The following is a 17,674-nucleotide window of genomic DNA, read 5'->3' on the forward strand; positions in this document are numbered from 1 at the left end:
ATCAATGATTCCATTTACAAATGTTGTTTTGACATCTATTTGGTGGATATTCCATCCCATAGTAGCAGCTAGTGAAACCAAGGATCTTATAGTAGTATACCTGGCAATAGGAGCAAAGGTTTATTCATAGTCTATTCCTTCCTTTTGTGAGAAACCGCTTGTGACGAATCTAGCTTTATATTTTTCTATGCTTCCATCAACAGCATGTTTGATTTTGTAAATCCATTTGGAGGTGACAACCGATTTGTCACTTTGTCTAGGAACGGTTTCCCAAACCCCATTATACATGATGGATTGATATTATTCCTCCATTACCTTGTTCCATTCTTCTTGATGAGCGGCTTCTTCAAAGGTAGTTGGTTTTGCTTCTATTAATTTCTTCATGTATGCTACATATCCTGAATATCTTTGTGGTCTTTTGCTTTCTCTAAAAGATCCTTTAGTTGCTCCATGTCCTTCGACGTCTTCACGTGTAGCTTTTAACCAATTTGGCCTATTCTTCATTTCAGGAATGATTATAGGTTGAATAGGCTCACTTGGTCCTTCTTCTTCTTCTTGGTTTGTAGGTGACTTGTCATGTTGCTCTTCTTCTTCAAATAGTAGTACATCGTACATATTCTTCGTCGGATTTGATAGGTATATCCTTATACCTTTTGTAGGCATGCTTTTCATCAAATATAACAACCCTACTAACTTCGATTTGTCTTCCTTCCTTGATGTAGATTCTATAAGCCTTTGATGAAAGGTTATAGTCAATGAAGTTACCTTTTATACTTGTAGAGTCCTACTTCTTTCGCTTGTCTTTTGGAACATGGATGTATGCGAGACACCCAGAGATTCGAAGATGGTCCACACATGGCTTGTTCCCTGTGAATGCTTCTTCTGGTCTCATATTATCAAGGATTCTATGAGGACATCTATTTTGTATATATATTGTTGTCATGGCTACGTCTCCCCATAGAAATTTTAGTAGATCTTGATCAAATATCATAGTCCTTATTCATTCTTCAATGGTTCTATTTTTCCTTCCTGCAACTCCATTCTACTTGAGGTTGTAGGCAACAATGAGCTCCCTCTTAATACTTTCCTCTTTACAATATGCAATCAGCGCTTTTGAAGTGTATTCCCCTCCATTGTCGGATGTCAAAGTCTTTATCTTTCTTTCGATAAGGTCTCAACTTCAAATCTAAATTCCTTGAACTTTTCAAATACTTTTTCCCTTGTCTTGAGAAGATAGAGTCATGTCTTTCTAGAGTAACCATCAATGAAGGTCACATAGTACAAATGGCCTCCAAGAGATTTATTAGATATTGGCCCACACACATCGGAATGAATGAGGTCTAATATCTCATTGAGCTTGTATCACTGCTTGTAAAAGGTTTCCTAGTATTCTTTCCCAAAGCACATCCCTTGCATACCCCTTCATGATCTTCCTTGATGTTGGGGATGCCTTTTACCATTTGACTAAGAGAGGGTATTATCTTATAATGAATATGTCCATATCTTTTGTTAAAATCTGAAAGCTCTATGTAGAAATTTAAAAATTCTTTGCAGAAACTTGAAAGTTCTATGCAAAAAACTGAATGTACTTTACAGAAAATTGAATGGAACTGAATGTACTTTGCAGAAAATTGAATGTACTTTGCAGGAAACTGAATGTACTTTGCAAGAAACTGAATGTACTTTGCAGAAAATTGAATGGAACTCAATGTACTTTGCAGAACATTGAATGTACTTTGCAAAAAACTAAATGTTCTACGTTGATGCAATTACTTAGAATGCAGATTTCTTCTTCTAAACTTTTCTTATCAACAATTGTAGATAGAACATAAACTTAAGGATCATATGAAGATAGCCAACCACAAATATAGGACACTGAGAGTTAGGTCAATGATTAGTGCAAAACCCACAAGGGGAATGATTATTCGTCTAGATTTCTTCAATAGTTCAGCAGAGTACAGAGAGAGAGAGAGAGAATGAGAATGAATGAAGTCACCAATGTCTGATCAACTTGCAGCTGAAGTGCTCTTGCTCTTTGCTTGAAGATCTCCTTCTCTCGATCAAATATTGTCCTTAAAATATCTACTTAACATATTGGTTTGCTACCTGGAAGGATATTGCGGGGTATATGTTAAATTTGGAAGCTAAGGCCAAACTCCACCTTACACAGCTCATATGATGCAGCTGATATTTTTATTGGATTCCTCTCTCCGAGGTGTAGGATTGATCTAAAGATCATCTCATTCTGACATGTACAAATGGAATTATGACTTTGTTTTGTTTATGGACAAATTGTCAAGGTCGGCTAGCAAACTAATGTAGGCTCAGAAGCCCAACAGTCACATTTATTCATCCTCAACGTTTGCATATAAATAGAAGGTGGCTTTGCCTCATATGGACATCACTCATCTTCTCATACATATCTCTCTTCTCATCTGATTGGGTACAGATTTCTAGACTCCTCTCTCTCTCTACACATGCGAAGAAGAAGACAAATTTTCTGTTTCAACGTTGACCGAATTTCAAGGAAGGTTGACCAATGTTTGACCCGTAGCATTGACCTTGTTTGACTGCGATTTTGGTGGGATAATTTTTGTTTGGGCAACCTGCATTTCTAGGCACAGAAATCGAGGCAATCTATATTGTTTGACCAGCGCTGACTGCAAAAGGGTTTGACTGCAGTGTTGACCTGCATTGACCAAGTTTGACTGAGTTTTTCGGAACTATTTTGGGCTGATTCGGATGATTGTTGGAGGCCGAGTTGGCTAGGTTTGACCAAGCTATTTTGGAGGTCAAATTCTGCCGTGTTGACCAGCATTGACTTTCTGGTTAGGGCTTTATGTGGCTACTGTCTGACTAGACAAATTTCACTTTGACTGGGCAAGTTAATATGTCATATTGTACTCTTTCTCTCTGCTGAACTTTTGAAGAATAATAAGAAGAATTGATCAAAGGGTTTCCCCACATTGGGGTTTGTACTTGGCTGGGGCCATATCGTGTGTCCTCTTGTCTTGGCTTGTCTTCTATTGTTTTATTTATGTTCTATCTACATTTACTATCACGTTAATGTGATTGCTAATCTGGAAATTGATATTGGGCTAATAAGAAAATTGAAGTAAATTGCTCTTAAGCATAGAACATACCATTGTTATCTAAAATTAACAATATATGATGACAGTTGAGGCAAGTTCAACTGTGGGTGTTGAACTCGATTCAAAGAACATATGGATCCTGTATATGATTTTGGCAATTATGTAGTCAAGATATTTATATCATCAGCCTGGGATTAAAAGATAACAGTATAAGAAGATAACCTAATGTTCATGAAGATCACTTTCATGTTTAAAGAAAGTTATGGTTAACTCTATTTTTAGAAGGCTCAATACAATGCCTTCATTGATGACAACTAGAGGAAAGTGATACAAAAGGTTGATGGTCTAAACCCTGTCACAAGGTTGAAGGAAAAAGATGGCTCCATGATACCCAGGAACGAAGAAAGATTGATATAATGAGATGCGAAGGAAAGAGGGTGCCATGCAGCTATAAGGAATTGGTAGTTGATACACTTATAAAGACAACCTAGAGAGCTTGTGGTAATGACTTCCCAATTATAAGGAAGTAAAATAATCTCCTCTATATTTGAGAGGGAGTAAAGGAGTCTCCTTGAAAAGGAGCAAGGACCAATTCCCTAATCAAGCGGGAATGAGGATCTCCTCTCAGGTTGAGAGGGAGTGATGACTGACATCACATTTATATTATTTTCTTCATGTGTCATGCACTTGACTGGGACTAACAGCCATAAGTCTAAGTGAAGGTCGTGGAGGGAGAATGGTGGATGGAGGATTGTATGAACATCTATGACTTCCTTGAGGATAGAAAATCCAAGATAGGAAACAGACCGACATTCTTTCAAGATTGGACAAGTATCCAAGACAAGAGTGGTCGAAGAGGACCGATATTCTTTGAGGATTGGGAATCCAAGGTAAGAATAGTCCTAAAAGGACATACCTAGTGAACATTCGGATGGGGTATGTACCTTGTGGAGGTAGTGTGGTATCTCACAAAAATACTCTCAGCATTATGCTCTTGTCTAAGAAGGAACTTGCCAAGTTAAGGTCTTACTATGTTGACAATGTTGGTCATGATGTCGATGCTTAAAGATGGCTTACCAATCTGACTCTTCATATGAGAACTCTTCAGTTTGAGAATAACCTTGTACCAAGTGTACAATTATGGATACATCCCTAGTTAATAGGTAGTGTTGGAAAAAGTAACTAGTTTCGGTCTTCATAATTGTCAATGTACTCAAATCATTATGTATATTTTATGTTACAAGAAATAGAAGAAAGAAAAATATTATTTTTGAGCATGGGTTTCGTGCTCCATTTTAATGGTCATCTAGGTAAAGCATGTTCTTCATGCTTTTAGGGTTTGTCATGTCAAAAGAATATCTCTCTTCAATCAAAATAGTCTTTATCATTTACGTAATATGTAAACTATTTTGATTTTGAGTCTAGAAAGTCCTAGAAACCTCCAAGCACAAGTCCGCCCAGGAAATGATAAGTCAGCCTAAAAGAAGGAACTCGAACCCCACAGATGTGCATAAATAGAAGCAACGTCGACCTCATTTGATCACCAATTCGATCTCTCTCATCAGGAAGTTCAATCTGAAGCTGGCAACATCAAGGAAGCAAGTGTGAAGGTCTAGAAGGCAAGAAGATCTCAAGAAGAATGAAGAAATTTTGTTTTTGGGCAATATTCTCACACGTGTGAAGGTTAGGGTTTCTGCAACTTCAAGAGATGTCGAAAATTGCAGGGCCAAAGTTGCAGGTTGAAGTTGCAGGTCAAGGCTAAGGGTCGAAGTAGAAGCAGGAAGTTCATTGAAGGAGGATTGACTATTGTTATCTTGGTTGATCTCTAACCTAACTGGAAGGGCTTCTTGGAGGGCTAACTTGGTGCTTGGAGGAGGACTTGGTCTAGAGTTTAGGTCTTAGTTTCTCATTTGAAGCAGATTCTATAAGAAGTGAAGAGATTTTCTAGGTTTTCCCCTTGGAGGGGTTTTTCCCTAGCTTGGAGCCTAATTTTTCCGTCCATTATCTTACACTTTACTATTTATGCACTTGACAATTGTTTGATGAAAAGATCTAATAAAGAAACACAAGAAGATAAATAAACTTCACAAGCAATTATTAAGATTAAAGAGATTTTGAATTAATAGTTTCCCTACTACATTCTCCAACATGGACCTATCATGAAACACTACTCTTAGAGACTACGATCCAAATCTTATTAAAACAATGAATCATCATGGGATCCAACTCTTGATCATATAAAGCCACAGTCAACTTGCAAAGTGAAATGTCGTCACAACTCATTGCATAAACCCTAAAATGACATAAATATACTCAAAGCCATTAATATAACACTAAATCATGAATTAGACAAAGTCAACAAGTGACTTTATTAATATGCCCAAGTATATAGTCTAGATTGCCATTATGAACTAAATAACTCTAAATGAAAGGAATCAATTGGTACACGTAGCAGGGAATATGACATTTTGAATGGTGTAGCTCTTATGCTTTATTGTAAATTTGATGGTACAACTTGGCAGCCTAATATGTAACATTTTGCAATGAAAAGGGGAATGGGATAAAAGCTAGCAGTGTAGTAAGATACATGCTTGTTGTGGGCTCTATAAATGGGAATATTATTCAAGAAAACATTAGTAGAGATTCAAGCCACAAAATATTGGTTAAGTTTGAGAACTAAAAAAGGATCACTTATTTCAAACTAAGATGTAGTAGGACAATAAGTATCAATGTATATACTTTGAGTTGGAGGATTTACTGATTATCTCACCAACTGATCAAAGAGCAAGTTGACTTCATCACATAGGCATTTTAATAGAAATCAAATTATATTACATTATATTATATGATATGATATTAAGGTCCACAAGTGACCAAAGAGGCCAATCTCACTAAAGAATATGTAATAATTGTTAGTTTTTGATGGATATGGTAGCATCAGACAAGTGCTCTAGTCTCAAATGATGTTAAGAGACTAAGGAACACTATATCTCCAAAACCCAAAAATGATTTCGCGAGATGAGCTTGGGAAACACCTTAATTAAATTAATTTGCCATAATTAAAATATTTCTTAAGTTTAAACTTAGGAAAAGTGGTAAATTAAATTTAATTAATTAAGAATGTTCGAGATTGCTCTAGAGACCTCTATTGATGAAGTCTAATTGATCTTAGTCGTCGATGGAGATTAAATCGTGGTCGTCAAGACTCCAACGACAGATTATAAGAGCAAGTTGAAGGGCTTGGAAATAGCATCAGTGTGATCAGCTGTGAGAGGTAGATCAAGCTACCCAATTCGCAGTTTTCAGTGAGGGCACAGTTTGAGCCAGAGGGAAGAGCATCCGAGAAAGGGAGTAGTAGAAAATTTGGGAGCAGGATTCCATAGAGCTTCCCAGTGACTTTTCAATGCAAGAGTGACAGGAGAAGGGAGGCCGAATTATCTACAGAGAGGGTTGCTACATCTAGTGCGAATAGCCGGAAAACCCGGTGCGAGTTGCCAGTGTGGGGTGCAAGCAAGCCAAAAGGGATTGAGTTCATTTGCAAAGGAGGTCTTGAATCTCCAGTATATTTTGCCAGTGTATTTCAAGACGATTGTCGGTTGAGCAACCAGTTGAAATAATTCTCAAATTGTTCCATAATAAAATAAACCCTCATCTATTGCATCGGTTTTCCCTTTAGGTTTATCCCGGGGACGTTTAGTCCAAAATAACGGTGTCATTATTTTTGTGTATGTGTGCATCTATTTCTAAATTCCTATTTTATTCCGGCAACGTATTTTAATTGGTGAAGAATTGTAGCGTGGTTTATTTGATATTTGTCATGATAATAATTAAAAAAGACAAATAAACTTTTAACTTAGGAGAATAATACTGAGTTGCTGCAACTCAGTGAATTTTCAAATGGAATCAGAGTTGTTGAGGATCAGATCAGAAGCAACGAAAGCGAGGTTGTGCATTTTTAGAGGGAGATCTGAGCATAAAACTTCCAGATCTGCACAGGCCAACCAGGCAGTGTGAATTGCTGGGGAAGGAAGATTGATCTCCAATTAAGGGTGAAGGAAAAGTTCGATTTGTCCCAAAAGAAGTAGCAAAAGGTAGTGTGGTTGCTGAGAAGAGGTTCCGGAGAGCAAATGTTAATTCACAGAGTAGATATGGGTGCAAAGATTTGCAACAAGGGTTTGCAGTTGCAGATCTGTGTAGGGTAGGAAGAGAAAAGCACACAGAAAAATTATACCCAGAACTTCTAAAGTGTATTTGAAGTTTTCAGATTTTCCAGTATGGTCGCAGAGAGATTCGACATTCAGAAGGCTAAGGATTTGTCCTCAAGATTGGAAGATGAATTCGCTTAGGTAGCTTGCCTCTCTAGCTCGACTTCACAGGGTGTCTGGTATATAGACAGTGGAGCGTCAGTTCACAAGACAGGAGTTAGAGACTACCTCTACAACTACAAGGAGGAGGAGATGGATTTCTAGATTCAGATGGTAAACAAAAGTAAATGCACTCCAGTTGGGAGAGGTACCATTGAGATTCCAAGGGAGTCAGTAGCAAGCACCCATGTTACAAATGTGTTGCATGTGCCAGGATTAGGAATGAACCTAATCCCAGTGTCAAAATTGTAGGACAAAGGATATAATGTCTATTTTGTAGGGAAGAAGGTGTTCATCAAACACCAAAACTGGAAGAAGGTGAAGCAGATTGGAGTTCGTAGTAACAGGTTGTATAAGTTACAGCTCGACTCTCCAAAGGCACTAGTAAGAAGCAGCAGCAGTGGTAGCAGTAGCAATGGGAGAGACCTGAATGAATTGTGGCATAGGAGAATGGGTCATTTACAACATGGAGCACTTAGGATGCTCAAGGAGACAGTGACAGGTGTTCCAAAATTGAGCATAGAACATGATGATGTGTGTAGGGGATGCGTACTTGGGAAATATGCTAAGGCAACATTCCCAAGAAGTGACAGTAGATCAGATGGTGTGTTGCAGCTTATACACTCAAATATTTGCAGCCCAATGTCCACCAAATCTCTTAGAGGGTATGAGTATTTCGTCACCTTCATAGATGACTACTCCAGGAAGACCTGGATCTATTTTTTGAAGACCAAGGATGAGGTCTTCAATCGATTCCAAGAGTTTAAGGCTCTAGTGGAATTCGCGACAAGAAAGAAGATCAAGGTGCTTCGCACAGATAACGAAGGGAACTACACAAATAGTGACTTCACGGGTTTCTATGTGAAGGAGGGCATCGAGAGGAAGTGGACATCTCCAGACAATCCACAGCAAAATGGAGTAGGAAAGCCGAAAAAAATGTTTATTGTGCACGCAGCAAAAGCTACGCTATATGACCAAGATATGCCCAAGTTTCTATGGGCAGAGGCATGTAACAAAGCGATGTATATACAAAATAAGGTTCCTCACAGAGCGTTGGGGAAGATAACACCAGAGGGTGTTTTCTCAGGAAAGAAGTCAGAGGTCAGTCACTTTAGAATCTTTGGTAGTATAGCTTACTATCATGTACTAGATGAGAAATGCACTAAGTTAGATCAAACTACAGAGAAGGGGTTCTTTGTGGGGTATAGCGAAACCTCAAAGGCATATAGGATCTACATTCCTAGCAGTAGGAGGATTATCGTAAGACAAAAAGTGAAGTTCATGGATGACAGAGCCTTCAGGAGATCTCGCGAGATGCCAGCAAGTGATTAGAGTAAGCCAGCAAAAGCTCCATTGGTCCAGTAGCAAGGGCAGTCGCAAGGACAGACGCAGGGATCTAGTACAGTTACCAATATGAGCACGACCTCAAGTGCAGGGGATCTAGCGAGTTCGCGGCAAACGAAGCAGTAGAGACAGGATGAGGAGTTGGTAGAACCACCCACCATTAGTGGTCGAACCAGCAGAGAAGCTCGTCGAATGTTGAGGGAAGCGGAGGAGTTTATAGACTCGTAGGACAGGCAGGAGAGAACGCAAACAGCCAAACAGGTACCAAGCATTTGTGGCACAGGTTGTTGAACCTTCCAGCTATCAGGAGTTTGCACAACATCAGGTGTGGCAAGATGCCATGGTGGAGGACTATAGCTCCATCATGACAAATGATGTTTGGGATGTAGTGTCAAGACCTGTGGATAGGTCAATTGTGGGCTCTTAGTGGATCTCTAAGATCAAGTACACTGCATATGGTAGCATGCAGAAGTACAAGGCCATAGATTATGAGGAGACCATCGCCCCAACTGCCAGATACACTTTCATTCGGCCAGTAATATCTCTAGCAAAACAGATGGGACGGCAAATTCACCAGATGGACGTCAAGACAACTTTCTTGAATAGGGTGATAGAGGAGGAGGTATACATCGAACAGCCAGAGGGCTTTGAGACACATGAGAGGGGCACACATGTGTGCAGACTGAACAGAGTGTTATACAAGCTCAAACAAGCTCCCAGGGCATGGTATGGTTGGATTGACAACTACTTGTAGAGGATAAGATTCGTCAAGAGTGATGTTGATCCCGACCTTTACTATTTGACGGTAGAGGGTGATCCACTCATCCTAGTTTTGTATGTACATGGCCTCTTCCTGACAGGGTCATCAAGGCTCATAGACGACTGCAAGAGGTACCTGGTAGTAGAGTTTGATATGAAGGATCTGGGGTCGATGCATTACTTCCTAGGCCTGGAGGTATGGCAGAGGGATGGAGAGATCTTCCTTGGTCAAGGGAGATACACTACAGAGATCCTAAAGAAATTCATGATGCAAGAAAGTAGGTCTATGTCCAGGCCTATGATTACTAACTGGACGAAGATAGATGCATCGGAGGACGAGGACGTGGACCCAACCTTGTATAGACAACTCATCAGTTCACTCATGTATTTGGTCAACAATATCCCAGATATATGCTTTGAGGACAACACTCTCAGTCGATTTATGGTGGGGCCTAATAGGGTGCACTGGACAGTGACAAGGCATATACCAAGTTACTTGTGCAACACAGTTGAGTACGGGTTGAGGTATACTCGAGGTGATGGTGTCAGGTTATGTGGTTACATAGATGCAGATTAGGCAGGCAGTTCAGTGGATTGAAAAAGCACATTAGGGTGTTGCTTCAAAGTTGGATCAGGGGTCGTGTCTTCGTGTAGCAGGAAGCAGAAGTCCATAGCACTGAACTCTGCAAAAGCAGAGTACATTGCAGCTAGCATGGAAGTTGCTAGTGAGTTTGTTCGGTCAAAGCATGGAGGCGACCAGTATCTACTGTGATAATCAGAGTTAAATCAGGGTCTTTAGGTTGAAACATATAGACATATGATACCACTTCATTAGGGATTGTGTGTAACATGGAGCAGTTTAGCTACAACATGTTCCCACATACCAGCAGGTGGCTAATATAATCATGAAGGCTCTAGGGAAAGCCAAGTTCATCTACTTCATTGAATAGATGGGTATAGTGGAGAACATGTTCCTCACTAAGAGGGAGTGTTAGTTTTTTATGGATATGGTAGCATCGGACAGGTGTTCTAGTCTCAGATGATGCTAAAAGACTAAGGAATGCTAGATCTCCAAAACCCATAGAAGGTTTTGCGAAATAAGCTTGGGAAACACCTTAATTAAATTAATTTGTCATAATTAAAATTTTCCTAAATTTAAACTTAGTAAAAGTGGTAAATTAAAGTTAATTGATTAAGGATGTTTGAGATTGCTCTAGAGACTTCTATTGATGAAGTTTAATTGATCGTACTCGTTGATGGAGATTAAATCGTGGGAGACTCCAATGAGATCTTATAAGATCAGGTTGAAGGGCTTGGAGATAGCATCAGTGTGATCAGTTGTGAGAGTCAGATTGAGCTACCCAGTTCGCAGTTTTCAATGAGGGCGCAATTCAAGCCAAAGGGAAGAGCATGGAAGAGGAGTAGGAGAAAATTTGGTAGCAAGATCCAGAAGGGGTAAGTTCATTTGCAGAGGAGATCTTGGATCTCCAGTATAATTTGCTAGTGTATTTCTGGAGGGTTGCCAGTTGGGAAACTAGTTGTAATAATTCTCAAACTGCTGCATAGTAAAATAAACCCTCTTATGCTGCATCGTTTTCCATTCAGGGTTTTTCCAAGGATGTTTAGTCCAAAATAACTGTGTCAATATTTTTGTGTATGTATGCATCTATTTCTCAGTGCCTATTTTATTTCCGCAGCGCATTTTAATTGGTGAAGAATTGCAATGTGGTTTACTCAATATTTGCCGTAATAACAATTGCAGAAGACAAATAAACTTTTAAGTTAGGAAAATAATACTCAGTTGCTGCAGTTCAGTGAATTTTCACAATAATATAAAAAAAGGAATGTTTAGAGCATCTGCAGAGATAACTTCAATTAAAACGTATACTTTCAACCAAAAGCAACATAATTCCTCAAAAGGATCAAATTAATGTAGCAAAATTATAGCACAAAAGACCAAAAATTAAAGCACTAAACTCATAGATACCTGGGACCATATATGTTGTAGAAGTCGATGTACAACTATTCCAAGTCTGTGGCCACTATATAATCTACTTTCAGAGATTGTGATTGCTGAAGAAGGCACAAGCTGTACCCTTTCTAGTATTCCCTCTAAAATCAGTAGCAAGCTAAGCGCAGTTTTCTTAATGTTTTTTGATGGAGATGACATAGCATGAACTACAGGAAAAATCAAAAGTATTTCCACCGGAAAATCAAACGCAAAACTCTGAGATGCAGGTAAACCTGCATAAACAAGAAACAAGACAATTGTTAATTGCATATCCAGATCTTTGCACTCTATTAAAGATGAAAACATTTAATCATTGACTGAAGACTCGGTGCATTCACACAAAAAATTTCAACTGCTGAACACACTGTAAATTAATTAGACATGAAAAGCATAAACAGTCCTCCAGTATATATTCAATATGAAGTAGAAAAACTGAGAGCTATGCCCTAATCTCTATACCCCATTCTGCTTCTCCGTGAGTTATTTTTAGCATTTACATATATTCTCTAAGCTTACAATTAATCTTCTAGATTACCATCATTATATTGCCCCATATGTCCTTTTCACCTGCACCTGATGGGCAAGTAGTCCAGTTTCAAGATAATTCATAATGCTGAGCATCCATCAGCATTTACTTCCGTAAAATTCTACTTTCAATGTCAATTCAATATCTAAGAGCAAATGAATTTTGCAAGTATTCTATTGATCACTGTCAGCATCTCTTGTAGCTTCATACAGTCCATCCTAAGTTACTGGGATAACGATACAGCTAAGTATATGGATTTTCATTTATGTACAAGGGAATTTTTTACAAAAAAACATTATACCATATGTTTGACTACAACATATATTGTAATGCATACAAAAATATGTATTCAAATGCATACCATGAAACTGCAACTTTGCAATCTTCGTGCGAATTAGGTGCTAGGGTTTCATTTATAATTGGGCTCTTTATTTTCAGAGGTCCTTTACCTTTTTCTAGTGGATACAGGACGGAATTTTGTACCAGCCATATCCAAACAAATCTGGGTCACGACCTGTGCATAGATGTATCTAGGGCATCTTACATGACGATTTCCCATTACCCTGCACATATTCTCCTTGCGGATAAGCTGAGTTTTCAGAGTTAAACCAGCAACCACACTATTTTTGTTTTAGATCTGATTTCTTGTCTATTAGCACATAATTTGTACAAGGATCCAAAAGCTTATATGCTTTTTCTTGGTGATAATAGCCAACAAATAAAAATGTTCTACGCCTGGCATCTACTCTACTCTTTTCTTCAGGAACTACCATATAAGCAGTAAATCAAATATTTTTAAGTGGCTTACCTTTGGTTTGCTTCCAGACAAAACCTCCCCTTACGCTTGTGGGAAATGGAAACCTATTCAGCACATAAACTGTCACCTGTATTGCTTCTACTGCATTACAATGGTAACCCTCATCACAGTGTTGTTACAAGTCATTAATAGTTATGTTGCTTTATATGTTAATGTGTAACCAATATAATGCTAGATGTTAAGGTTAGGGGTTCACTAAGAGTGCTATAAATATGTCACCAAATGGTGATTTATGGTGTGTGGGATATGTATCATTGCAATGTTAATAATGAAGTCAATTATTTCTTTATAAAATATATCCTTCTGAGCACAAGACCAGGAGGTTGGACAGTTCACAAAGAAACTCTACAGTTCGGGCACTAACTAGGGTTATGCAGGAGGGCCTAGGGGTATCCTTCTGAGCACAAGACCAGGAGGTTGGACAGTTCACAAAGAAACTCTACAGTTCGGGCACTAACTAGGGTTATGCAGGAGGGCCTAGGGGTATCACTTATTGGGTCCAAAGTTTTGATTTGCTAGAAAGATGTCATATGATAATGAGGTTGATTATTCAGAGGACCGATTGACAGAAGAACAGATATTTTATGAAGGGCCTACTTGTTAACTGAATCAAGGTTTATCCTCCATACATCAACCCCTGCACAGGATGGTGAGAGCAGTACGCAGGTCACATAGTGCCCAATCAGTGGTGGATTATAGATAGAGTAGATGGTGATCTTAATAGCGCTTTCAATCCAAATTTAGTGTCCTCTAGATACGGTAAAGGTACTCCACATCAATCTCCCTCTTTGCTTTTTCCCTCTATTGGAAATGTCACTTTGCCTATTTCTAGTTTTACTGATAGGAGGGAAAAGTTCATACAAGAGGAAGACATCATGGTAAGGTCTTTAGCACCACAAGGTGAAGGTGAGGAGTTGGAAAATGGGATTCGTCACATTTTGTTTCATGAGTTAGCATTGTGCTCGGATTAAAGGAGAAACCAATAAAAGCTTGTTCAAGATTGTATAGGTGGTCACAAGAGATATAAAAGAAGTGTGATTTCCCCTGACACTAGGTGCATCAGAAGGTGTGCTCAAAAGAAGAGAAGCCCAATTTGATTGGTTTTGGGGAACAATGCTAAAACAAAACAAGTGGTCGAGTTTGCAGCATAGGCTTTTGTCAGCGGGTTTAGGGCTAAAGGATGAGCACCAAAAACCGTAAAGGAGTGGTTTAATCAAACATGGGAATTAAGGCGAGGGTATTGTCCTTGAATCCAATTGCCAGACAGAGGATGGATGACCTTTGTTATTAGGTGTATAAAGGACGCAAAGAAGATTTTGAGGCAAAAGCTAGAGGTGGGATTTGATGGTTTTGATCCTCAAAGATGGACACCTTTCCTTAATGCAAAATTGGAAAATTTTCATATTGTCCCGATTTGGGTAAAATTACCAAGCCTTACATTAAATTTTTGGTCATTGGATGTCTTCAAGGAGATTGGCAACTCCACAGGCATGTTTCTGGAAGTGGGATTCAATTTTATGGAGATGGAATTAATGATGTTTGGGCAGATATTTGTGGGCCTAAACCTTCGAGAGAAGCTAGCAAATGAGATGCATGTCCAACAAGAGCCAATTACTCACTTGTAGACTCTTCGCTATTGAGATATTGCTTTTAGATGCTTAAGATGCCACAAATATGGGCAATTGATGGTGGAATGTTCTCTTACGTTTAGCAATAAGATCTAGGTAAAAATAATTAGACACCAAGCTAGGTGACAAGGTAAGGGAGACAAGTTGTAAACTCATTTTGAGGGATAGGATTTCTTAGAAGGTAGTCATGTTAGACATGAAATGTTAAATCTCCTAATACCAATGCAGATTTACTTTATCACAACAATCATTTATTCCTAATAATTTATTTAATTAACAAAATAAATACTGAATTACCGAAAAATAAAATCATTAGTATTTGAACATCTAGAAATATATGCAACAGAAACAAATTGGAGAGATCAATCACACATTGCAATAGAAATAATTCACCTACAACAATTCTCCATCATTTATTAATCTAGAAAATTAGGGTTTCAACCCACAGAGAATTTACAAGAAAAAATACAGTGATTGGAACTTGCAACTCGGCCCCATTGGAATAATTTGGCCCAAGGAAAATCGGCCAATTGGAAGTCGACCTCCGAAGAAATTCGGCCTGAAGAAAATCAACCCACCTCTCACCAGAAAATCGACCTTTGTACATAGATCTCACTCTACCCCTGCGCACTCACAACTTGGCCCTAGCAAATCAACGTCCCCAACAACTACACCTCCTCCTCACTTCAGCAATTTGACCTCTCCAATTCTCAGCAAATCAACCTCCTAAAAACACCCTGAAATTATCCATATATTCTTCTTCCTTCTCCTCAATCGAACTAAGCCTCACGCTCCAGAGAATTCACTCTCTCCTTCTTGAGAAAATCGCTTTCCCAAAAATGTTGTAGTTGCCTCTCTCTTGTGTTCTTGTATCTTCACCTCTTCGCTAGGCTTCTTTAATAATCTTCATAAAGCCCAAATCCCTAACCCTAATCTCCCTTCTAGAAAATCTTGGAGATCAATGGTTGAGATTATTTCTAAGTCACTTAATAGTCCACAATGACTTAATAGTCCACAATAATTAATTGACTTTAATTATTATACTTTTCCTAAGTTAGACTTAGGAAAGAAGACATAAATCACTTACTCCACCAAGCAAGCACCTAAAGAGGCAATAAATCATCTTCCACATGCTAAGACACCAAGCCTATGCAGAAGACCTTTCGAAGCTACCACAAGCTTCAACACTCCCTCCTAGCAAGGAAGGGATTCTCCATCACCCCCAGCTTATCTCGGTACTTCACAAACTTCCCTTTCACTAGAGGCTTAGTGAGAATATCTGCCACCTGCTCCTCTATGGAAATGTACCGTAATCTCACTGCACCTCTTTGGACCCTGTCTTTGATGAAGTGATATCTGATCTCGATGTGCTTTGACTAATCATGAAGCACAACATTCTCAGAGAGCTTAATGCAACTCTGATTATCACAATGAATCACTGTTGGCCCCATCTCCAAATTAAATATTCCTTGAAAGCATCTTACTAAGCCACATTACCTCACAGCTCACTGTGAAAAAATTATGCTACAGTGATTGATTTACTTCTCCTACTTATTTACAATAATAAGTTATTTACCAACGCTTCAGTAAATATCAAAATAAATTCAGTTGCAGACTTCACAAAGTATGAATTGAGAAAAGCAAGAGAAACCAACACATGAACAATCACATTGACGCGCTTGTTTTTGGACAATAATCCCCAAAAAAACCCAATGAGAGAAAATCGGTGCAGCAGATATGAGGGTTTCTATTATTGGCAATAAATTTTTTAATACAATCTGGATGCCCCAAAGAAATGTCAATCCACTCAGAGAAGATAACTGATAGAAAAATAGTAAGAATTTTCTCACAATAAATCTAGAGATTTTGCACTGGCCCCAGCTCCTGGATGACCCACTGCGCAGTCTTTGCGTGAGCCTACGCAGTCACTACGTGGCTTCTGCGTGGAGACTCCCTCTGATTGTGTCACCCTTGTTGTTGTTGCGTCTGTTGCTGAGAAATTGAGATTTCATCTATCAATCACCCACAGTGATTCCTGACACTGATCTCTGCTATCCCCCAGCAATTTTGCGTCAACCTCCTCCAGTTGTTGCGTTGTCTCTCCTTGGCACTATGCTGCCTCTTTGATCCTTCACTGTCTTCTCTGAAGTATATTCACTAGAACTGGAAATCACTTCCTTCCAGTGCTTCCTCTGATCCTCACTGCTTGATCACTTGTTCGAATTCCTTAGCCAACCCTACCCTAGGAATATTGAACTGACTAATAAACCTTTTATGTGTTTTCAAATGAACCCCAAGCCTCCTTCTTATGCTTTTCTTGTTGATACTTCAACGGCCGAAATTAAGTCTATAATCAACGGCTAAGATTAAAACTTGACTTGATCCGCTTTCTAGAACATTCTCACCCATATTTTGATTAATATTCATTAATACTTTGATTTTCCTAAGTTTAGACTTAAGAACCCCATTAAAAATATTAATTATTTAAATAAAATATAATCCGGGTGGAATTTCACCAAACGGTTTCTGGATTCTTTAGAACTCATGTGCCTTAGCCTCTCCGCCAATTTTCATGGCTAAAGCACATTTGATGCTACCAATAAACTAACACTCCCTCTTATCGAGGAATGTGCTCTAGTAACAATGTCCAACTGCATGTTGCTCTATCTCTGAAGCATCTCCTTTCCGCACTGTTGCTGCCACCAACATTGTGCTGTTGTTGCTACTGTACAGCTGCCCATGACACTGCCACTACCATTGCTGCATCTATACTATAGCTCCCTCTCAAATGTTGCTTCACGCTATTGAAAGAGATTTTCCAGCATACCAATTTGTTCTCGAAATTGAACAAACTCTGTTCTTCCTAGAGCCTTGGTGAGTACATCTGCTACCTGATTTCTTGTGGGAGTATACTCCAACTGTACCGCCCCACACTAAACACAGTCCCTAATAAAGTGACACTAAATATCAATGTGTTTGGAGCAATCATGAAACACTGGATTTTCAGAGAGCTTGATACAACTCTGATTATCAGAGAAGATTTTTCTCGCTTCCATCCTCTTCCTGAATAGATTTACAAGCAGTTTCCTAAGCCATATAGCTTCACATGTGTTAGCGGCCATATACACAGCTT

At 38.9% G+C, this 17,674-nt stretch overlaps 1 protein-coding gene across 1 annotated transcript in view; it reads right to left on the reverse strand.

Annotated features, from left to right (window-relative positions):
• The window catches only part of RST1 (ARM repeat superfamily protein), a 486,537-nt gene that overhangs the window by 346,713 nt on the left and 122,150 nt on the right, over positions 1-17,674 (reverse strand). Inside the window, exon 5 of the mRNA XM_089458753.1 lies at positions 11,547-11,803. Coding sequence (XP_089314879.1) covers positions 11,547-11,803 — 257 coding nt within the window. The remainder of the gene's footprint in view (positions 1-11,546; positions 11,804-17,674) is intronic.

This window comes from Pinus tabuliformis, chromosome 7 (genome assembly GCF_031772625.1).
Source record: "Pinus tabuliformis cultivar Carrire ecotype Pingquan chromosome 7, CPIR1, whole genome shotgun sequence".
NCBI lineage: Eukaryota > Viridiplantae > Streptophyta > Pinopsida > Pinales > Pinaceae > Pinus > Pinus tabuliformis.